A 25,502-nucleotide genomic window follows, 5' to 3' on the forward strand; every position below is an offset into this window, starting at 1 on the left:
TTTCGGGTACCCTTGACCTGACCCCTTGCCAGGACTTCCTTATTTTTTTATTATGTTTCTTACATACCCGACACCCGGCACCGAACCGTGTGGTTTCCGGAACCAATAAAAAAAAGGACCACTCCATCTCGTTGCCATGGATGTCGTAGAAGGCGACTAAGGGATAGGCTTATAAACTCGGGATTCTTCTTTTAGGCGATGAACTAGCAACCTGTCACTATTTGAATCTCAATTCTATCATTAAGCCAAACAGCTGAACGTGGCGTATCAATCTTTTCGAAACTGTTGGCTCTGTCTACCCCGCAAGGGCTATAGACGTGATTATATGTATTGGCAACATACACGAAGCGCCTCTAGTCTGACCTCCGCAACCATTGCAGGGGAACCCAACCCGTATGGGATCCATGGTTACACATTCAGTTGCCTTAATGTGCAAATTCCCTCACGACGTTTTCCCTCGCCGTAAGAGCATCGCTTAGTATTCAAACTAATGTACATAACTTTGAAAATAGTCATCGGTACATGACCGAGGTGGGATTCGAACCTGCGCCTTTCTGGGCATCAAGCATTTTCTAACCGGACACATTACCGATTCTACCACCCACTCTTCCCCTATATTTGATAGTGTCAGTCAGTTACCTGTATAAGATTGTTGGACAAGTCCAACAGCTGTATCCTTGTGTTTGTTCGGAGTAACGTGGCCAGTTGTACAGCGTCGTGCGCGGTCAGATGATTGTCCCCTAGTCTCAGCTCACGGACGGAATGATTCGATTTCAAAGCGATCACTGTTGACAAAAGAAAGGTATATATTGATTTCTTCATACGTCCATATCTATATACTAATATTTTAAAGCTGAAAAGTTTGTTTGTTTGAACGTGCTAATCTCAGGAACCTCACTCAGACACAGCAGCGGCTCGCCGGACAGCTCGGCGCGCTGCAGGGTAGTGATGTGGGGCGGGGCACTCACCCAGACACAGCAGCGGCTCGCCGGACAGCTCGGCGCGCTGCAGGGTAGTGATGTGGGGCGGGGCACTCACCCAGACACAGCAGCGGCTCGCCGGACAGCTCGGCGCGCTGCAGGGTAGTGATGTGGGGCGGGGCACTCACCCAGACACAGCAGCGGCTCGCCGGACAGCTCGGCGCGCTGCAGGGTAGTGATGTGGGGCGGGGCACTCACCCAGACACAGCAGCGGCTCGCCGGACAGCTCGGCGCGCTGCAGGGTAGTGATGTGGGGCGGGGCACTCACCCAGACACAGCAGCGGCTCGCCGGACAGCTCGGCGCGCTGCAGGGTAGTGATGTGGGGCGGGGCACTCACCCAGACACAGCAGCGGCTCGCCGGACAGCTCGGCGCGCTGCAGGGTAGTGATGTGGGGCGGGGCACTCACCCAGACACAGCAGCGGCTCGCCGGACAGCTCGGCGCGCTGCAGGGTAGTGATGTGGGGCGGGGCACTCACCCAGACACAGCAGCGGCTCGCCGGACAGCTCGGCGCGCTGCAGGGTAGTGATGTGGGGCGGGGCACTCACCCAGACACAGCAGCGGCTCGCCGGACAGCTCGGCGCGCTGCAGGGTAGTGATGTGGGGCGGGGCACTCACCCAGACACAGCAGCGGCTCGCCGGACAGCTCGGCGCGCTGCAGGGTAGTGATGTGGGGCGGGGCACTCACCCAGACACAGCAGCGGCTCGCCGGACAGCTCGGCGCGCTGCAGGGTAGTGATGTGGGGCGGGGCACTCACCCAGACACAGCAGCGGCTCGCCGGACAGCTCGGCGCGCTGCAGGGTAGTGATGTGGGGCGGGGCACTCACCCAGACACAGCAGCGGCTCGCCGGACAGCTCGGCGCGCTGCAGGGTAGTGATGTGGGGCGGGGCACTCACCCAGACACAGCAGCGGCTCGCCGGACAGCTCGGCGCGCTGCAGGGACAGCACCCGCAGCCTGCACGCGAGCGGCCGTAGAGCGCGCGCTAGCACCGGCGCGTGCATCGGCTCTAGGGCGCTGCCGGTCACTTCCAGCTCCATTAGTTCGGCACTCTGAAATTATACGATGAAATTAATTCATGGTATAACAAATTCTTAAAGTCTACTTTCTCGTGGTGTTAATCCTGGTTTCATCTTCACTACACTGAAGATGAGAGACTAATTGATTGATAAAAGAGACATAGAGGTAGATAACTGTCAGACGTAGTGGGCCTTAAAATAAAAGTGACGGATGGTAACGGCGGAGTGGTACGCATGTGTGAGTTACAGAAATTGATATAATCTATGACGTAATGGCGGCCGACTGCCACACTATTGGTGAGAGTGTGTACGTGAGGCGTGTTAGTGTATGGTTAGCTGACATACTATTGGTTCTTCATTATATATATGTGGGAGAAGTTTTGTTTTTATTTAAATCCTTTTTGTTAGCTGACCTCTTCCTTATTTTTACGTTGGTAACATTAAGATATAGAATAGTGAGTCTGTGGTACGATGTAAGACGTTATAAGATGTGTTTTTAAGAAGTCCAATAAAATAAGAAGATTTACGATATAATTCCGCACTGTTTTACTTTCATTCCCACAACTATTTTGGGGGCTCGTCCGGGATATAAAAAAAAACAGTGTGAAGAAATTGAAGACGAAGTGATAAAAAACGAAAACTGAAGCTGTGCTATTTTACAGAAGTAACGGCCATTTTGGTTTTACGAAGACGTTCTGTTTTACCGACGCAGTGCTATTTTCCCGATACTGTCACTGATCCCTATATTCAATAAGTAGGTACTGTGGACACTGAACTGAAGTTGTTTACAAAGTCATTGACATTTTATTATTTTAAATAGTTAATCTCTTTACAACACAATAAAATGCCGCCGAAGAAGGAAGTAAAGGATAATATGGAAGAACATGAGTCTCGTGATGACTCACCCAAAATATCTTTCAGAGACATCGAACAATCGATGACGACATTTAGCGGAGACGATACTTACCCGATTTCAACATGGTTCGATGAGTTTGAAGATGTTGCGCAGTTGATGGACTGGTCGGAAACTGAAAAGTTGATTTATGCTAAAAGATTACTCTCCGGAACCGCTAAACTATTTCTACGATCACTCGGAAGTGTACGGGATTATAAGAACCTGAAACAACAGCTTGATGAAGAATTTGGCACTAAGTTGAACAGTGCCGCTATACATAAGAAACTTAGCTCAAGAAAAATGAAAAAAGATGAAACTTACCAGCAATACTTTCTTCATATGAAAGAATGTGCACTCCATGGAAACATTGAAGATGCAGCACTTATGGAATATGTCATTGATGGCATTGAGGATGCTGAAACGAATAAAGCAATTTTGTATGGTGCATCGAACCTTAAAGAATTTAGAAAAAAGTTAGACATTTATAAAACTATGAAAGAAAAATGTCAGAACCAGCCTAGCCCGTTGTCTACTCAACCAATGAAGAACAAGACTATGAAGAGATGTTTTAAATGTGGAGATCTTGATCACCAAGCACCTGCATGCACAAAAGGTATTAAATGTTTTAAGTGCAATGAATTTGGCCACAAAGGAACAGAATGTAATGACTCATCTAAGAAAGTGCTGAATATTCAAAATGGTAATACCAACATTAAGATTGATGAAGAAGATAAAGAAGTTAAAATTCCATACAAGAGAATTAGAGTTAATAATTTTGAAAAGATAGCACTAATAGATACCGGAAGCGATGTTAATTTAATGAGAATATCTGAAGTTATGAAAGTTATTAAAGATGAATCTAATTATGACAAAGATACTATCACAGAACTTACTGGGATAGCAGGAAAACGACTACGCACGGAAGGACTTTTGAGCGCTAAAGTTGCGATTGATGATTATAATACCGATTTTAAATTCTATGTTGTACAAGATAACTGTATACCTGTTAGCATTATCCTTGGAAATCCTCTTCTTAAAGAATTTGAAGTCAAGTTTACTACAGAGGGCGTTTATCTGGAAAAAAATCCTTGCTTGACACGAATTGTTAAAGAAAATAATGCTGTTTATAAAGATCATAACTCTGAAAATAAAGCAATTGTTAAAAAGATTAATAAAATGTTTAAAGAATATAAGCCTGAAGAAAAGAAGAAAGAAAGTAATATTGATATAAAATTAGTACTTACCGATGAAGATCCTATCCGTCAGAGTCCACGTCCATTACCTTCACTAGAGAGAACATTACATAAGAAAGACTTACTTGTTGCTCGCTGGGCTTCGCTCCTGGAAGAGAACAGTAATGAAATAGAACACCAATCAGAATTGGAACGTAATAATGATGACGCATTAATAAGAAATTCAGTGTGCACGATGCGTACAAAGATTGCTGCCCGTCTGAAGAAAGTACCAAATTATATGTTGAAAAGAGGAATTCTTTGTCAAGAAAAAGATGCTGCGTTTTTTCTAAAGAAAATGCCAATTGAAATAATAAGAAAAAAATACCAATATGGACATTTTGGAATCACGAAGATTGAAGAACCTGTTAATAGAGAGTATTTTATAGAAAACCTGAAAGAAAAGATGAAAAAAGTTATTAATAATTCTGGGTCAAAGATGAAGGTTGGAAACAAAGAATTTATGAAATTTATAGATGAAGAAGAATTAAAGATTTATAATAGGAAAAGAAATGAGTTAAGACTGCATGCTGAAGAACCAATACAGAAAATTCAAAAAGAAAATATAAGAAATTATTACAGAAATAGAAAGAAGCTTATAGCTTATATGGATGGTGATTGTTTGCTAAAAAGGAAAGTCTTTTTATTACCTTTACAACAAGCTTTGCTGATTTGAAGCCATGGATCAACAATGACACTTGTTCATCTGGGTCAGATGAATGTGCAGGACGGCCGTGTGGGAGAAGTTTTGTTTTTATTTAAATCCTTTTTGTTAGCTGACCTCTTCCTTATTTTTACGTTGGTAACATTAAGATATAGAATAGTGAGTCTGTGGTACGATGTAAGACGTTATAAGATGTGTTTTTAAGAAGTCCAATAAAATAAGAAGATTTACGATATAATTCCGCACTGTTTTACTTTCATTCCCACATATATTCGAATATAAATTATTAGTTTTACATTCATTCATGTTTTTTTTAATGTAGAAAACATGCATTCAGGACGTCACGTCCACGATTAAGATTTAAGAGATCTATATTTGTAAATTGACGTCCAGTGAAAATGCTGCAGTGTAGTTTGTTCCGCCGCTTCTTCTACACATGCACTTTGAAAGCGGTAGTAGTTATAATTAGATTTAAGTGATGTGACGTCAATAAGTGATACCTTGTATCCAATTTTGAAAACAAATCTATTCTATTCTACTGTACCTTTCTAATCATTCTGGAAGCCGCCTGCCACCCTCTGATACCGAAATGCCTCGGCCCGTCTAAACACAACGCCGTGGCGCTTTCGTAATACTCGATCATGTCGAACAGCGCCTCCTGAGAAAAAAAAATATAAACTGGTTTTAAAAAAAAGCACACTTTATCAATTTAAGGACGTCCTGGTAAAGGGCAAAAGGTCAAAAGTACCCGGAACCGCCGAGCTTGTATGAAGAGAATTATGAATGTAGATGAAGCGAAGGAATACATACATACATACATATGGTCACGTCTATATCCCTTGCGGGGTAGACAGAGCCAACAGTCTTGAATAGACTGAATGGCCACGTTCAGCTATTTGGCTTAATGATAGAATTGAGATACAAATAGTGACAGGTTGCTAGCCCATCGCCTAAAGAAGAATCCCAAGTTTGTAAGCCTATCCCTTAGTCGCCTTTTACGACATCCATTGGAAAGAGATGGAGTGGTCCTACTCTTTTTGTATTGGTGCCGGGAACCACACGGCGAAGCGAAGGAAGTATGCAGAGATCGTGGCAAGTGGAAAGAGGTAGTCTCTGCCTACCCCTCCGGGAGAGAGGCGTGATTTTATGTATGTATGTATATCAATTTACACGTGCCGTGTGGTTCCCGGCACCAATTGAAAAATAGAATAGGACCACTCCCATCTCTTTCCCATAGATGTCGTCGCGACTAAGGGATAGCGTTCTCTAGTAAAATCAATCAAATAAATAACCTATATCTACTAGTATCTATATATAGAGATGACACTGGCTAATTGGCTGACTTATCAACTGAAACCGCTGGGTTGTGACTTGAAATTCGTAATAGCGGTTCCTTATGTGGTGGGTGCAATTAGAGAAGATCATAAAATGTAACACTTTCTTGGTCAAAGTGAAAAACACACACTGAGAAACTGCGAGAAACACTCATCACAGAATTTGCCGATTCCTAACCTTGACGGCCTCTGTGGAGCAGCGGTAGTGCGCTTGTCTGTGACAAATGGAGTTCGAATCCCAGCATCATGAGAAACGAACTCTCCCTAATTGTCTTGGGTCTTGGATGCTTATCTACATAAGTATTTGTTACAAAGTACAGTATCGTTGAGTTAATATCTCGGAACACAAGTCTCGAAGTTCAGTAGAACACAAGTTCGAGGCCAACTCAATTTGTGTAATCCGTCCCATATTATTCCTGTATCATATAAAACAAACTACAAACAGCACCGCCTCCAGGCATCCATCGGCTCTTATCCATATATATATATATATTATATATATATATATATATAAGGCTTCAGGACGGGAATTCGACAAGAAACCGACTCGGAGGTCGAGAACTAAACTATACGTAATATATATATATATATATATATACGGGACAAATTACACAGATTGAGTTAGCCTCGAAGTAAGTTCGAAATTTGTTTTACGAGATACTAACTCAACGATACTATATTTTATAATAAATACTTATATAGATAAACATCCGAGACCCAGGCCAATCAGAAGAAGTTATTTTCTCATCATGCCCTGGCCGAGATTCGAACCCGGGACCACCGGTGTCACAGACATGCCTACTACCGACCTACCACAGAGACCGTCAAAAAGATCGTCATCTTCGTCAAGAGCCAATTAATTGTCGAATGAATCGGACCAATCAGGTCACATCACAGTCACAATATGACATTTAACAAGAATTCCACTCGCCGTGGATCGGACCAATCAGGTCACATCACAGACACAATATGACATTTAACAAGAATTCCACTCACCGTGGATCGGACCAATCAGGTCACATCACAGACACAATATGACATTTAACAAGAATTCCACTCACCGTGGATCGGACCAATCAGGTCACATCACAGACACAATATGACATTTAACAAGAATTCCACTCACCGTGGATCGGACCAATCAGGTCACATCACAGACACAATATGACATTTAACAAGAATTCCACTCACCGTGGATCGGACCAATCAGGTCACATCACAGACACAATATGACATTTAACAAGAATTCCACTCACCGTGGATCGGACCAATCAGGTCACATCACAGACACAATATGACATTTAACAAGAATTCCACTCGCCGTGGATCGGACCAATCAGGTCACATCACAGACACAATATGACATTTAACAAGAATTCCACTCACCGTGGATCGGACCAATCAGGTCACATCACAGACACAATATGACATTTAACAAGAATTCCACTCACCGTGGATCGGACCAACCAGATCACATCACAGACAAGAATATGACATTTAAAAAGAATTCCACTTACCGTGGATCGGACCAATCAGGTCACATCACTGACAAGAATTCCACATTTAAAAAGAATTCCACTCACCGCTCCCTCGTCGTTCATCCCCACATGGTCCACCTCGAGCCTCCTGAACTGGACCTTCCTGAACACCGCCTCCAGGGCGTCCACCGGCGCCGAGCCGAACAGTAAACATTCGGACAAACTGAGCCTGGGCGCCCGATTGCCGACACCCATTCCGGAATCTGGTATTTCCTGAAAAAAATGTATGAGATTTCAATAAATGACTTAAAATGAGATTTCTTTTAAAAGAAAACATTTCTTTGTTATTTTGTTACTTGTGTTTATCAGTCTCGATGTTTTCTGTGTACATAAATTAGTTAATAAATAAATAAATCAGAAAAAGTGTGGTTCCCGGCGGCACCAATGGCAAAAAGAATAGGACTACTCCATCTTTTTCCTTTAGATCTTCTTTCAAGCCATGGGCTAACGACCTGTCACTATTTGAATCTCAATTCTATCATATATGGCCAAACAGCTGAACGTGGCTTTTCAGTCTTTTCAAGACTGGTGGCTCCGTCTACCCCGCTAGGGATATAGTTGTGATCATATGTATGTATGTATGTATATACACTTATTAATATAAACTCTATTATTTTAATATATAAATTAATTTATACTTACACACACAGCTCACTAAACTGATATGAAATGACACAGGGAAACTTAGTGTGGCGGACACTAAAACTGTTATTTTGTTAAATGTATATTTTTTTGTACCTACATACATACACATGGTCACGCCAGATCCCTTGTGGGATAGACAGAGCCAACAGCCTTGAAAAGTCTAAGTTTTTGTCCCGGCCAGGGCATGATGAGAAAAGAACTTTTTCTGATTGGCCTGGGTATTGGATGTTTATCTATATAAGTATTTATTATAAAATATAGTATCATTGAGTTAGTATCTCGTAACACAATTCTCGAACTTACTTCGAGGCTAACTCAATCTGTGTAATTCGTCCCGTATATACCTATTTATGTTATTTATTTATTTATTTTGGTGCTAAATAAATATGTAAGTAAGTAAGTAAGTAAATGCTTTATTGTTCACTAAAGGAGTGCATTACAAATAAAAACAGTACAGTACAAAGGCGGGCTTATCCCTAAGTGGGATCTCTTCCAGCCAACCTGACAGTAAGAGGATCATAAACAAAATTGAGGCAAGGGTGAACAACAGTTCTTTTACTGTATATGTATTTATATATTTCTTATAGTACATATGTTGGTGGCCACACTGACCCGTATCTGCTGCAGCACCGTGTTGATCGGCAGCGTGTCGTGTTTCCTGCAAGCCTCCAGATACTGGGCGGCGAGTTCGGCGCGCGACGGCACCAGCACTGGAAGAGAGAAACGGAAGATAAGTAGGTAACCCAATGCGACGTATTTCTAAAAGATTATTACTAAATAATACATAAGCCAAATAGCTGAACGTGGCCATTCAGTCTTTTCAAGACTGTTGGCTCTGTCTACCCCGCAAGGGATATAGACGTGACCATATGTATGTATGTATAAATAATACATAAATCCTTAAAAAAAAAAGACTAGGACCACTCCTTCTCTTTCCCATGGATGTCGTAAAAGGCGATTAAGGGATGGGCTTACAAACTTGGAATTCTTTTTAGGCGATGGGCTAGCAACCTGTCACTATTTGAATCTCAATTATATCATCAAGCCAAAAAGCTGAACTTTGCCTATCTGTCTTTTCAAAATTGTTGGCTCTGTCTACCCCGCAAGGGATATAGGCGTGATTATATGTATGTATGTATGTCATCAAGCCAAAAAGCTGAACGTTGCCTATCAGTATTTTCAAAACTGTTGGCTCTGTCTACCCCGCAAGGGATATAGACGTGACTATACATATGTATGTAGGTACCACATTATATACATATACTTTTTATTTCGAAATTCCCACGGGAGTGAAGCCCCGAGGCGCGGCGCGGTCAATCATAAAACACCCTTTTAGTAAGGGCCTCGCGTAAAAATAGTCGGCGTCTGTATTTACATACATACATAAAATCACGCCTCTTTCCCGGATGGGTAGGCAGATACTACCTCTTTCCACTTGCCACGATCTCTGCATACTTCCTTCGCTTCATCCACATTCATAACTCTCTTCACGCAAGCTCGGCGGTTTCGAGTACTTTTGACCTGACCCTTTACCAGTCTGTATTTCATACTACATTATATCGTTCCCGTCAAGTGAGCTCTTCCGAAGTGGGATTAATAATTCTTACATACATACATACATATGTATAGTCACGTCTATATCCCTTGCGGGGTAGACAGAGCCAATAGTCCCGAAAAGACTGAATGGCCACATTCAGCTGCTCTGCTTAATGATGGAATTGAGATCCAAATAGTGACAGGTTGCAAGCCCATCGCCTAAAAAAAAGGATTGCAATTTTATAAGCCTATCCCTTAGTCGCCTTTTACGACATTCATGGGAAAGAGATGGAGTGGTCCTATTCTTTTTCGTATTGGTGCCGGGAACCACACGGCACATTAATAATTCTTGTTTGAACATAATAAAAGGTACGCTTCCGATGCGCTCATCTCTCGAGCGTGATGTCACTCAGTGACCCACTGCTCCACTTGACATGAACGAGCGGGACGACACGATACTGTTTCAGCGCAGTGCGAGCGAGAGGGGCGAACGCGTAAACACATTATGCATACAGTATTGACTGATGGAAGAAACCCGTGTTTTTGAAACACTGAAAATACACGCGCGCTTTTTATTTTTAGGTGTAAACGGACAAAAAAAAATAGAGGACTTTGTCCGCTCAGAGTAAGTACATTTGTAATGGAGAGCGCGATATCCAGTGAGAAACGACGGTGATATTTAAATTTCAAAACATATTTCATTGTTTTATGTTAGACTAGCTGTGCCCGCAACTTCGTCCGCGTGGAACAGTTATTTTGGGCATCATTGAAGATAAATAATTTTTTCCCGTTTTTTTCAGATGTCCATTATTTCTTTGCTGCAGTGTGATGTTATATAGCCGAAAGCCTTCGTCGACAAATGGTCTATTCAACGCAGAAAGAATTTTTCAATTCGAACCATAACTTCTGAGATTAGCGCGTTCAAACAAACAAACAAAATCTTCAGCGTAATAATATTAGTATAGATAGAGATGATGCCCGCTCGCTTCTACCGAATTAAATTACCGTGCGACGCAATTAAACTGCGTGTTACGCGGGTAAATTAAAAATAAAAGCAACATACTTATTTTTTGGTGGTTGTAGAGGGTTGTATATGTGGATACAGCGAAGAAGTATGCAAGGATCATGGCGAGTGGAAAGATGCAGTCCCTGCCTAACTTTTTCTAGATAGAGGCGTGATTTTCTGAAGGCAGAGCCAAAAGGCATGATGAAATTTTTTTTGTTTTCGTGTGAATTTAGTTTCACAACAACTAAAACATTGGTCATATAATGGCATCAATAAACAATAATCTACCTGAGATATGCGAAGAAATATAACACATTATTTGGACTCGTCCAAAACGCCTCTTACAAAACGCTACTCAAGTGTGCCGTCACATCTTAGTATCTTGTTCGCGTCATGAACTTTATTTGTATGGCAGCTACCTTAATTATTGCGTATATGGATATGATGTCTTAATAAAAGTTATGCCATATATTGGTTTATTCACTCATGGCAAAGTTATTTTTATAAATATTGAATTTTTAAATGGACTTTCCCATTGTACTTTGAATGAATATAAAACATATAGGGCGTGAAAATTAAAACTAAAAATTATACGTAACGTATTTAATTACGTGTATTCTATTATGTTATTCACTAATTATTATTGTTTTAAGACCTTGTCATCATCCCTATTTTCGCGTTCTATAATGTATACCAACAGTCTTTACTCAGATTCAGAGCATTGGTCCAAACTACATATGTTAAAGATAGTTTAATTAGGAATTGTGAGAAACCTTATTCAATTTGGTTACAAGGATAATTGATTTCGTATACACAGTCCGATATAGTGATATATGTAATTCGTTTATTAATTGTTGATTTACTAGTGAAAGGTTTATAAACTCGGGATTCTCCTTGTAGGCGATTCGCTGGCAACCTGATATTTGAATCTCAATTCCGTCATGAAGCCATACAGCTGCTACGTTCAGCTTTTTCAGTTTTTTTTCAAGACCGTTGGCTCTGTCTACCCCGCAAGCAATATATACGTGAGTATAAGTTATTTTCGAGCCTTTTCGAGTTTGTTGGCTCTCTCTACCCAGTAAGAGGATAAACACATGATTATATATTGTACGTATGTCAATAGAAATTTAGCCATACTTCATCCGGACATCCGTTTGTGAGCTACGATGCTACAAACAGACAGAGACGTCAAACTTATAACACCCCTCTTTTTCCGTCGGGGGAGGTAACCCCCACAAATGAGTGGGTGTAAAATTAGGCGAAAGCGTTCTGCGTCGTTCACCGTAGTAGTACTATCAGGGAGGGCGGAACACGAGGCTCGACCTTGGCCTCGGAGTGCCAAGGTTACTACTGATAATAACGGCTCACGACCGCTCACACCCTAAGTTCGAGTATTCTACCAGGGCCGGGAGAAAATTATCAAATTAATATCAACAAAATACAAAAAAACAAAATGCAAACATTGATTAATTCTTAAATACATATAATCACGTCTAAAACCTTTGCATAAATATACATGCATACATACATCTATACTAATATTATAAAGTTGAAGAGTTTATTTGTTTGAACGCGCTAATCTCAGGAACTACTGGTTCGAATTCAAAAATTCTTTTCGCGTTGAATAGACCGTTTATCGAGGAAGGTTTAAGGTTATAAAACAATGATCCTCAAAGTAACTATTCCACGCGGACGAAGTCTCGGGCACAGCTAGTATATAAATATAATAACGTCTATATCCCTTGCGGGGTATACAGAGCCACCAGTCTTGAAAAGACTGATAGACCACGTTCAACTGTTTGGTTTTATGATAGAATTGAGATTCAAATAGTGACAGGTTGCTAGCCCATCGCCGTGGCCTGTCAGTCTTTCAAGACTTGTTGGCTCTGTCTACCCCGCAAGGGATATAAACGTAATTACATGTATGTATATCACCAATATACAAAAGCACCAGTCGTCAATTAGCATTTGCGTGGAGTCGCGAAGCTTACATCAGAATTATGAGTCAGTATAGTCCAAAATAAATTTCTAGGAACGCTCAGCAGACTGGGTGCCGTCATTTTGTTTCGTGACATGACAAACATAACGTAGGGTTGACAACACACATATTATCATCTATACAAACCTATAATAATTATACTTGACTAGCTGTGCCCGCGACTTGGTCCGCGTGGAATAGTTATTTTGGGCATCATTGAAGCCCTCAAGAATGAATAATTTTCCCCGTTTTTGTTCACATTTTTCATTATTTCTTCGCTCCTAAAAGTTGCAGCGTGATGTTATATAGCCTAAAACCTTCCTCGATAAATGGTCTATACAACACAAAAAAAAAATTTTCAATTCGAACCAGTAAGTAATTCCTGAGATTAGCGCGTTCAAACAAACAAACAAACAAATATACTCTTCAGCTTTATAATATTAGTATAGAGTAAAAAGAAATATTGCACCAGGAAAAACAAAATACAGTATCACTACATAGTATAAAACAAAGTCGCTATTTTAGTCTGTTTGTCTGTATGCTTAAATCTTTAAAATTACGCAACGGATTTTGATGCGGTTTTTTGTAACAGGTAGAGTGATTCAAGAGGAAGGTTTTTATGTATAATTTATTCCGAATTTTGCACCCGTGCGAAGCCGGGGCGGGTCGCTAGTAATCGATAAGCAAGGAAAGTATGTGTATAACAGTGGCCTTATAAGCAAATTTTAACGGACAGCTTTACATTATCAAGTTTTTATTCCGTGCCGTTTGGTTCCCAGCACTAAATAAGCTGAGCGTGGACTATCGGTATTTTCAAGACTGTTGGCTCTGTCTGCCCCGCAAGGGATATGGACGTGACTATATGTATGTATGTACGATTTTAAATTATGTCAACCCTGGATGAAGTGTTATTAGTTATTTAGAGATAATGGCTGAAGAGCTATAAACTTTTGACAATGAGAATTAAACTTATAGATATGACGGCCTCTGTGGCGCAAGGGTAGTGCGCTTGTCTGTGTTCAGGGTTCACTCGGTTCAGGGTTCGAATACCGGACAGGGCATGATGAGAAACGACCTGTGTCTGATTGGCCTGAGTCTTGGATGTTTATCTATACATACATACATATATAAAATGACGCCTCTTTCCCGGAGGGTTAGGCAGATAGATAGGGATAGGCAGGGGTAGGATGTTTATCTATATAAGTATTTATTATATAATATAATATCGCTGAGTTAGTATCTCGTAACGAAAGTCTAGAACTTACTTCCGAGGTTTATTTATTTATTTTATAAGTGCCGTGTGGTTCCCGGCACCAATACAAAAAAGAATGGGATCACTCCATCTCTTTCCCATGGATGTCGTAAAAGGCGACTAAGGGATATGCTTACATACTTGGGATTCTTTTTTAGGCGATGGGCTAGCAACATGTCACTATTTGAATCTCAATTCTATCTTAAAACCAAATAGCTGAACGTGGCCTATCAGTCTTTACAAGACTGTTAGCTCTATCCACCCCGCAAGGGATATAGACGTGATTATATGTATGTATGTATTTATTTTATTGTGCCGTGTGGTCCCCGGCACCAATACAAAAAAAAGAATAGGACCACTCCATCTCTTTCCCATGGATGTCGTAAAAGGCGACTAACACATAGGCTAACAAACTGGAATTCTTCTTTTAGGCGATGGACTAGCAGCCTGTCACTATTTGAATCTCAATTCTATCATTTAACCAAATAGCTGAACGTGGCCGATCAGTCTTTACAAGACTGTTGGCTCTGTCTACCCCACTAGGGATATAGATGTATGTTTATTTTATTAAGATCGTTTGAATTTATTTTATGGTTAGTTGGCATCTTTCACTTCCGGATCGTGGTCATGCAATTTTAATATTCAGGAGCTTTGCTAAAATATATCTTCTCTTTCTTCAAATCTCCAGAAGATGGACAGAGAAGAAAAATAAGATATATGTACCTATATATGCATTAACTTTGGTCTTACATTGCTTATGGAAAATAGGCGTTATTTGTTTGTTTGTTTGAAATATCTTTATTCCATAGAAATTTACACAGTAACAAGAAAATAGTACAAAATTATAAAATAAACAAATCACTAGCAATGGCGGACTTATCCCATAAAGGGATCTCTTCCAGTCAACCGGCAAAACAATAAAGGAACTAAATAATTCAGTAAAAAGCGGCAAGTCACTGTGTTTTAGCAACAATATAATAATATATGTACTAACAGAAATACATATAATAGACATATACCTATCCAATAAATATATATGTGGGTGAATATACGCTATTTGAATTTCAATGGTCTTTAGAAAATGTTTATGTTAAACTTATTATATTATTGTTTCTCTATGTTTAAACAATAAATAACATGGCCTTTTATCTGGCCCACATAGTCTAATCACGATAATTGTTTAATTTAAAGCATTATTAGCTTAAAAAGTTAAAAATGTATACTCCTCTGGCCTTCCCATTCATGCATTATAATGATTGAACGGCAATATACTTTAAATACGTATACACAAATATGTTTTTTTTTAAATTATTACTAACTGTTATAAATATCGAAACATATTTAATCAAAATACATTGTAAAAATATTTTATAATATAAAAAAAATAAAACTTGTTTTCATGTCATGTTACAAATACGTCACTTCATCTGGCGAAACTCTAAAGAAGAAAAATTTCACTTAAAATCGCCAATTTGTGTTTTGATCTTGAACTGGGCGCGTCGAACATTGTGAAGTTAGTAGCTAGCTAATGGTCTTGAGCAAAACTTAAATAATATTGCGTCAGTTTACGAATGAATTTGGGAGAGCGTGTTTTTGCCACTCGTTGGAGTATTTCCTTTGGTAAGCATATGTTTTCGTATTTTATTGTTGGAAAACTGTTTATTAGCACAATGCAAGGTTTATTGTGTGTAGATGTCATGTGTTAGGTCAAACTGTGGTGCGAAAATCGAGTGATGTTATTTTTGTACGTTAAGTACGATTTTGTCACTTCTCTGGCGTCACTTCTGTGGCAAATTTCATGCCAGAGGAAATACATGATCGCCAGAGAAGTGACGAAATTCTGTTTCGTTAAATATCTTAATTAGACGGCTGATTTGGTGTAATGGTTAAGAAGTTGGTCATTACGCCTGAGGTCGCGGGTTCGATCCCCGCCCAGTACAAACATTTGTGTGCATGAACGTGCCTGTAGTGGGCCATCCGCGGGTATCTCGGGCCCCAGGTACAAGTATTCTGCTACGCAGATGATACGCTTGTGGCCGCATGGAGACACGAACTTGAAGCGGCAGAAATGATGATTTGTTCGTCGCGTTGGTATGCTAGGGTTAATGGTAGCCCTGAGCAAAACGGAGGCCATCGCCTTTGGCGTTCGAGGTTGGAAGACTCAGGCCGGTGTGTTCATGATGGTGGATGGGGAGAGGGTACATGTAATGCCACACATCAAATACCTTGGCATCATATTGGACCCACGGTGGAACTTCGGGGAGCACTTTAGACAGCTAGCTCCCCAGTTAGTGAGAACCGCATCGGCACTCAGCCGGCTGCTGGCCAACATTGGTGGGCCTGGTGCTACATGTCGGCGCCTATATGCAGCTGTAACACGCAGCATGGCGCTGTATGGGTTGCCGATATGGGCGGATAGGCTCACTAGAGCCAACAGGGCCTTGCTGCAACGACCACAGCGTGTGGTGGCCATACGTATCTGCAAGGCCTACACCACTGTGGCGTGGGCGGCAGCCTGCGCTCTGGCTGGTACCCCACCCTGGGAACTGGAAGCTCTGGCCCAAAAGGAGTTGTTCTTGGAAAGGAGGAGGAGGGCGGAGATGCCTGAATTAGCGGGAGCGGCTGGTGTAAACTTGGCTGTGGTATTGCGGGAGCGATAGAGAACTCCGAATTCAGCCATTGTACTATCGGGGCGCTCCTTCCATCGCTTGACAACTAGTTGGACCGACGCCACGGCTAGGTGACATTCAGGCTGACGCAGGTAATGACCGGACATGGTTGCTTCGGTCATTACCTGCATCGGATTAGATAAGGGGCTACTGAGGTCTGCCATGAGTGTGGGGAGCCGGATGATACGGCCCAACATACTCTGGCAGAGTGCTCGAAGTGGTCGGATGAGCGGGCCACCCTCATGACATAACCTCTCGCTGCAAAGTGTAGCAGCTGCGATGCTGTGCTGCAAGAGGAAATGGGAAGCAGTGGTTTCCTTCTGCGAGTACGTCATCTCGCAGAACACGATCACTTTATCGTGCGCGCCTACTGCCTCACTAGGGTCACTTCCCGACCCTGGGATGGAAAGGGCGGCCAGCAACTTACTGGTCACCTATTACAGCAAGATTCCCGGCACAGAAGCGCCGGGCAGCCTGAGAGCATCGTGGTGAAATTCCTGCGATCCCATGATGCAAAATCATCACCCTCAAAATGGCAAGAAGGGCGCACGGAGGGGTTTTAGTGGGTAGGCTGGTTTACTAGGTGCCAGGAGTCCCACACTCTCCCGGGTGTTGACCCGGGGTCTTGTCCGTAAAAAGGATTTCCCCTTCGATAACAAAAAAAAAAGTATAGTAAGTTCAGTATTTGAGTATAAAATATTTAGCTACACAAAAATTGTTGATTCTGATCTGAAAATGAAAGAGTTCATTTATACTGGAGACTGAAACTTTTAAGTTGTTTAAATAACCTCGAGACTGAAAGGTGTATCATTAAATAATACTATTGTTTTGTTTTGTGAAAGAAGAGTATATTTTTTTTTTAGTAAGTTGGTTAAAAATACAGTGCTTTAAATGTTACAAACTTAGAATTTTGTGATTGTTTTATAATAAAAAAACTATTAAAGGGTAATATTTACTGTTAATTTCATCACAGATGAGACTGATAAGCAGAATATACTTCATTCTGTTATTTTAAACGGGCATTGAAAACTTAAGCATTAAAAAATAATAAGGTTGTATTAAGAAATTGTGAAGACTGAATGTGCCTTATATAATAAAAAATATTCTAATACAATAATTTAAACGTGTTTAATTTAATATAAGTCTCTTTACTCGTCTTATAACAATGGTGTGTCACTTTCCTGGTTCAATTTGTCACTACTCTGCCAGTAGTGTCACTCCTCTGGTAACACATTTTCCTCTGGTACTTATAAAACACCAAAATATGAGAAATTCTTCTGGCCTCCATCATTAAAACTTTAAAAATAGTGTCAAATAGAGAAATTATAAATATTAAATAGAATGGATAAAATTTCCTTCTGGGACACAAAAAAATCAAATAGCGTATATTCACCCATGTATAAACTATTATGTTATGCTCTGCCGTGTGGTTTTCGGCACTTAAGAATAAAACGACTCCATATCTACCCATGGAATGGCTAATAATAAATCTCCTTGTAGTCATACAGTAGAACGTGACCTTTCAGTCTTTTCACTTCACTGTTGTCTCTGTCTGCCCCGCAAGGGAAATAGACGTGACTATATGTATTACTTTCTAAAGCCTCGCCATCCCTATATCATTACAGCGTCAGAAACCAAATATTGTTTTTGTAAGCATCTTGGAAATAGCACAGTGAGTGTTTAGCATGAGTGACACTCGTTAAAGACTTATTTTTGGGGTGTCGCGTTATTATTACACTAGCTGTGCCCGCGACTTCGTCCGCGTTGAATAGTTATTTTGGGCATCATTGAAGCCCTCAAGGATGAATAATATTCCCCGATTTTTTTCACATTCTCGCATTATTTCTTCTTCGCTCCTAACAGTTGCAGCGTGATGTTATATAGCCTAAAGCTTTCCTCGATAAATGGTCTACTTAACACAAAAAAAATTTTTCAATTCATACCAGTACTAAATAAAAAATAAATATATATATACGGGACAAATTATATACTATATTTTATAATAAATACTTATATAGGTAAACATCCAAGACCCAGGCCAATCAGAAAAAGCTCGTTTCACGCTCTGGCCGGGATTCGAACCCGGGACCTACTGTGTCACAGACAAGCGTACTAGCGCTGCGCCACAGAGGCCGTCATTCAGTAGTTCCTGAGATTAGCGCGTTCAAACAAACAAACTCTTCAGCTTTATAATATAAGTATACATTCGTCAACGTCAATCGTCAAGAGTTAATGTCACAGTCAAGGCGGCGGCGCTGTCATGAGGTGACCTTGTGAATTTGTCATTCTGACTGGATTATGTCATAGGATTGCATTTGTGCTGTTGGAAAATAGGACCGCTCTATTTTTTTTTCTTTCACATGGATATAGTAAAAGACGACTAAGGGCAAAGACACATTAATCCAGTGCAGTTTTTACAATGATCCAAATGTTGCGAATCAGATCTTGGCAACCTTTGCGAGGGAGTCGCTTCTTGTAAATATCTGACTTATCCAATCTAGGATCCATGGTCAAAGGCATGCCCCAGGCAGGAGATTGGGGTATGCCTGGAGAGGATTCCAGAGTGGTGTGGATGCGTCTTGGTCTTAAGCTAGGAGGAAGAAGATCAAGTGGGTCATCATAACATTTGAGTTGTGTAACTGTAATACGTCTATATCCCTTACGGGGAAGACAGAATCAATAATCTCAAAAGACTGGAAGGTCATGTCCAGCTGTAAGGGTTTATGACAGAATTGAGATTCAAAAAATGACAGGTTGCTAGCCCATCCTAGCCTACAAGAAGAATACTAAGCTTATAAGCCTATTCCTTAGTCGCCCTTTACGGCGTCCGTGGGAAAGATATGCAGTGGTCATATTCTTGCCGCGAACTCTCTTCTATATCACATAACATATCCGACCACGAATAAAAGTGACCATTGCAAGGGACACGACGATTGTCATTGCTAATTAGTGGTTTAATTGTAATGGCCGCAAACAATAGAGATGTGTGCGCGTGATAATGTCACGTGAATTGATAAATAAATAAATCTAAACTAATATTGTAAAGCTGAATAGTTTGTTTGTTTGTTTGAACGCGCTAATCTCAAGAACTACTGGTACGAATTGAAAAATTATTTTTGTGTTGAATAAACCATTTAAGGATGAATAATTTACCCCGTTTTTTTTTCACATTTTTCATTATTGCTTCACTCCTAATAGTTGCAGCGTGATGTTATATAGCCTAAAGCCTTCCTCGTTACATGGTCTATTCAACACAAAAATAATTTTTCAATTCGAACCAGTAGTGCCTGAGATTAGCGCGTTCAAACAAACAAACTCTTCAGCTTTATAATATTAGTATAGATATAGTATCCTACTACTTCCTACTACTATTATAAAGGCGAAAGTTTGTATGGATGTTTGTTACTCTTTCACGCAAAAACTACTGAACCGATTACCATGAAATTTGGTATGTAGGTAGCTGAAGACCCAGAATAACACATAGGCTACTTTTTATCCCAGAGTTCCCGCGGGATTGATAGGGTTTCCATGCGGACGAAGTCGCGGGCGGCCTCTAGTATATGTATATATAAAGGCGTGTCACTATTTGAGTCTCAATCCTATCATTGAGCAGAATAGCTGAACGTGACCATTCAGTCTTTTCAAGACTATTGGCTCTGTCTACCCCGCAAGGGATATAGACGTGACCATATGTATGTATGTACATATATAAAGGCGTGTAGTTCTAATGGTTTCAATTACCCGTCCTCACTTCACGCGATCAGCGGTCATTTGCCAAATGTTGGTCTATATATAACTTTTTTTTTTCATTCACCTCTCTCACGCACTTTACGCCCGAGGTCAGACAATCCTGATACGATCATCCTTCTGAAGTTAATACCTATAGCGTCGCCTCTTGGGAACAGGGTTCGCTGTGAGAGGAGCCCGGGGTCCGGTTGTGTATGACCATGATCCTGTCAAAGTTTTCTTCTTTTTTTCCACTTAATATTTCACAGTTGGCATGAATTTTCCAAATTTAGTTATGCTGTAAATTGTGAACAAAATGTAGCGTTGGGCAAGGCAAGTTGGGAGTAAATTTGCACAAAAACCTGACTTCCATTGAAACCCAATTTTGGATGGTAAAAGGCGCAACCCGAGCTCCTTTCCAGGGCGGTGAGGATGTAAGCAGGATTTGAGTCAGGAGGAAAAATCTTCATGAAAATTTCTCGTTTCTTTTTTAGAATAGAATAGATTTATTTAATAGGTGCCGTGTGGTTCCCGGCACCAATACAAAAAAGAATAGGACCACTCCGTCTCTTTCCCATGGATGTCGTAAAAGGCGACTAAGGGATAGGCTTACAACCTTGGGATTCTTTTTTAAGCGATGGGCTAGCAACCTGTCACTATTTGAATCTCAATTCTATCATTAAGCCAAATAGCTGAATGTGGCCATTCAGTCTTTTCAAGACTGTTGGCTATGTCTACCCCGGAAGGGATATAGACGTGACCATATGTATGTATGTATGTAGATTTATTTTCAAAATCGGATACAAGGTATCACTTATTGACGTCACATCACTTAAATCTAATAATAACTAACTACTACCGCTTCCAAAGCGCATGTGTAGAAGAAGCGGCGGAACAAACTACACTGCAGCATTTTCATCGGACGTCAATTAAATCTAATTCATGGACGAATGCACATTATCTACATTAAAGTGAGAGAGAGACGGATATCGTTTGCGGTCTCATTAAAATCTCGAATTAATTATTCCTCCTTATTTCTCTCGGACTTATGGCTTATCTTTTGGTGTATGTTCTGCTCAACTTTAAAATAATCTTCCCCAAAACACGAGATCTGCCCTTAACCTTAGTTCTTTTAAACTAATCAAAAGACTGTATGTATTCTGTACCTATTTGTATAGTTAAGTTTGTGATATCAAATAAAATATTTTTCTTTCTTTCTTTCTTATTCTGATGCATCTAACATTTGAGTGTACTTATATTTATGTATGTTTATCATTAATTAGTTTGTAATTAATTGATTGTTGTTACGCATCATCAATGCTTTTAATGTGCGCTGCCTCTTTCATTATGGATTTGCCTTTTTATTTTGGTTGACTGGAAGAAATCCCGATTGGAAAAGTCCGCCATTGTACATATTCTTCTATATCCAATGATTGTTGTATTTTTGTTACGTTTTTTTTATGTGCAATAAAGAGTTAACAAACAAACAAACAAACACCGGCCAAGTGTGAGTCGGACTCGCACGTTTGATACATACATACATATGGTCACGTCTATATCCCTTGTGGGGGAGACAGAGCCAACAGTTTTGAAAAGGCTGATTGGCCTCGCTCAGTTATTTGGCTTAATGATCGAATTGAGATTCAAATAGTGACAGATTGCTAGCCCATCGCTTAAAAAAAGAATCCCAAGTTTGAAAGCCTATCCCTTAGTCGCCTTTTACGACATCCATGGGAAAGAGTTGGAGTGGTCCTATTCTTTTTTGTACTGGTGACAACATATTGTTATTTAATTATTTATTTTGACGGGAACAACATATCCCTTGCGGGCAAGACAGAGCCAACAGTCTTGAAAAGACTGATGGGCCACGTTCAGCTGTTTGCCTTAATGATGGAATTGAGATTCAATGAGATTCAAATAGTGACAATCGCCTACAAGAAGTATCTGAAGTGAATTAGCCTTTCCCTCATTCACCATGCGGAGTGGTCCAATTGTAAAGTGCGGGAAACCACACGGCATTATTACATACATACGTGGAAATAAACACGTTCTTCCTTCATATTATCTGTCATGACATGACAGACACACAGTAGTCTGTTTTTCTAAAGATAACGGTGAGCGTTTATCACAACTACATAAATGTTTACACGTTAGTTCATATAGTTAATAAATAAATTCATATTTAGTTATGTAATTACTTAGTACTTGTTTTATTTTAAAAGATAAAAAATCATTTCTCAGAAAAAAAAAATTATATAAATAAAAATAAATATATTATCTCACCGATACTTTCACTGCGTGAGAGAACATCGCGTAATAATCAGCACTTTTGGGCAACTCGGTAACCATTTCCATGGTTACAAACTTTGTAACCATGATCCAATATGGTTTTTTTTTATTATTTCTATTTGTTTTAGCTTTAGGTTTATTTTGTCACTTATGTTTTAAGTTTCTCTAGTTTTCTAGTTTGTTTGCAATTTGATACAATTCAAATTAGTTGGCTAATGTTTTACTTGTTTTGGAGTCACAAATAGTTTATTATGTATTCATTCATAAAAATATGTATATTATATTAAATTGGACTGAATTATATGAAATATCTATATTTGCATTAATTCACTATGAGTTAGGTTCCTTTGAAAAAAGGCGGTAAGACGGGAGTAGCTTCTTGCAAATTAACTTACCAGATATAGAATTGTGGTCATAGACCCACTCCAGAGCATGTTACCTGGACTAAGGCCAGAAGTATACATGTATTAAATGGACGCGGTAGGATTTGAACCCTTGCCTACACGCGTATTACTCACGAATATTAGCTTTAGCCTGGCACCTTAATCGTATGACCATCGACGCTCGTTTAAAAGTATTCTACACTATAAGTATGCGAGATTTTTTTGAAAATCGGTTTAGTAGTTTGACGTGAAAGATGGAGAAACAAATGCTTAAAAACTTTCAAATGTATAATATTAGTGGATATGTATTTATTTTATGGAGTCGTTCTCTTGGAGTGGTTTTTTAATAAAAAAATTTTAAGATCTAAGGTTTTTAGTTGGCAAAAATTTCTATGATTTGGTATACTGGATGTTAGTGTAGGAAGAGTTGCGTGGATGGGTACCAGCTATTTGTCTTGGAGTGGTTAAAATATCAGACTTTTAGGCGTAAGGTCGTCTGGTTCGAATCCCACTTTCAAAGTTCGTTCACAGGAAGAGGTCACCTCAGGTAAAAGAGATTTTATCATCTGATTTTATTCATTTTCAACAAGAACAGCGCGTGAGCATTTTCTGTTGTTCAAAATGAGAACAATTTTATATTATTTTTTTTTCGCACGTGACGTGACACGCATTAAAACAGCTCTCGGTGTGAACACACGAATGCCAGGTTCAAATTCTATATTTGCTTTGTCGGTTATCGGCTTTTTCCTATGTTTTCACCGCGTTTTGACTTTTGGCAAGCGACAAGTCGATTATTGGTGTAGTGGTTTTGGCGTGAATTGGCGTCCCATATTTTTTATATTGATACCAAAAGACGCCCCCGCGTATAGCGAACTCTCCTTTCCCGCGGGAACGGAAATAAACAAAATTCGAGAAATCCTATCTTAGTGCACCCCTAGACCACATAAGGAGAGTACATGCCAAATTTCAAATCCATATTTCTAGACTGCGGTTCCAAATATCTAGACTGCCGTTTGGGTTTGCCATTTATTTATGCTTCATTGTAACAATTACAATTTGTAAAGCAAAATAGGCGGACTTAATGCTAATAGCATTATCTAACAATCTACCATTGGGTTTGTATATTTGTGTTTACTCATTTAATAATTTTTTTTAAACTAAATCCTTTCCCAAATAATTATCTTTCTATAGGGGTTAGGATGTAAACAGGATAAATGCCAAGAGGAAGAAGGATGTTAAACATGTTAGAACATGAATAAGCAAAACCTTGCATTTAATAAAGAAATGACCAATTCACGACGGCATCACAACATGTTGTTTGTGCCAAGAAATAGTAAAAGTATATGACATTTAACACCTGGATCTTCTGATGTGACATTAAAATACTCCAATTACTACTGATCTGAGTCATTCCTGTCCAGATATCCTAACATACTTAACAGCGTTTGTAGATGAGATGAGACTGAGGCATCTAATGAATATTGTTTGCCGAATATAGACCTTTTGTGATATGGTCGCGTCTCTAAGGAGCCTGCAAATTATCTGGGTAACAAGTATCTGGTTGTGCCTCTACTGGGCTGGATGTTGGTAATGATGCCACGTACAGTAGGCCCTGGGTCCACAAAGTAGCAGTGAAGGATGCTATCACATATCCTATAAGTTTCATTTTGGCTCAACTCTTAAAACGGGCCACCGCCAGAGAGGTTGGGGAGGGGGTGGGGAGGGTGGGGGAGGGATTGTATGACCCCCCCCAAGTATTTTTTTTTGCCGGAAGCCCCCCCTTTTTTTTATACGAATTTTTGAAAATCTTAAAAATTGCACTAAACAACGCAATATTTTCGGTTTGTCATTGTAAACTGTGTTAATTTAGTATTAAATAATTAGTTTGTCCATTAAACATGTACAACACATTAATTAATATATTTTAGCACTAAAAATATAGTCAAAAACTTTGCTTAAAAGTAAAAACAAAGAAGACACTAACTATGAACAGAACGCAATCCGCCGTTTTGGTTATGTGCTACTGTCATCTTATCTACTGACTTCGAAAGTAGCTGTCGGTAAACGGACAGCAGGGGGTGCAGGGGGCAGGGGCGCAGCCCCCCCGCACGGGGGGGTCGGGGGGCGGTAGCCCCCCGCAATGAAAAGAAACAAATTAGTCACAAATCAAACTCGGTTTGGTTAGGTTAGGTTAGGTTGGTGTAAACCACCAAAGCGGAGCGAGCGAAGCGAGCGGAGCGTTCAAACTGAGTAAAAAAGTATCATAGACAGTACGTATAGGTTAGGTTAGGTTTAACTCACCTTCACCCCTTTCATCCCTTCTGACTTTCCCCCCCCTTGCCCATCTGGCGGTTAA

The 25,502-nt window shown here is 40.1% G+C and overlaps 1 protein-coding gene across 1 annotated transcript in view; it reads right to left on the reverse strand.

Annotated features, from left to right (window-relative positions):
• The window catches only part of LOC106139674 (uncharacterized), a 40,105-nt gene that overhangs the window by 13,118 nt on the left and 1,485 nt on the right, over positions 1 to 25,502 (reverse strand). The window contains exons 2-6 of the mRNA XM_060952222.1: positions 8,920 to 9,017; positions 7,708 to 7,875; positions 5,335 to 5,448; positions 1,879 to 2,032; positions 640 to 785 (exon numbers count right to left, since the gene is read on the reverse strand). Of these exons, the coding sequence (XP_060808205.1) occupies positions 640 to 785; positions 1,879 to 2,032; positions 5,335 to 5,448; positions 7,708 to 7,875; positions 8,920 to 9,017 (680 nt within the window). The remainder of the gene's footprint in view (positions 1 to 639; positions 786 to 1,878; positions 2,033 to 5,334; positions 5,449 to 7,707; positions 7,876 to 8,919; positions 9,018 to 25,502) is intronic.

This window comes from Amyelois transitella, chromosome 28 (genome assembly GCF_032362555.1).
Source record: "Amyelois transitella isolate CPQ chromosome 28, ilAmyTran1.1, whole genome shotgun sequence".
Taxonomy (NCBI): domain Eukaryota; kingdom Metazoa; phylum Arthropoda; class Insecta; order Lepidoptera; family Pyralidae; genus Amyelois; species Amyelois transitella.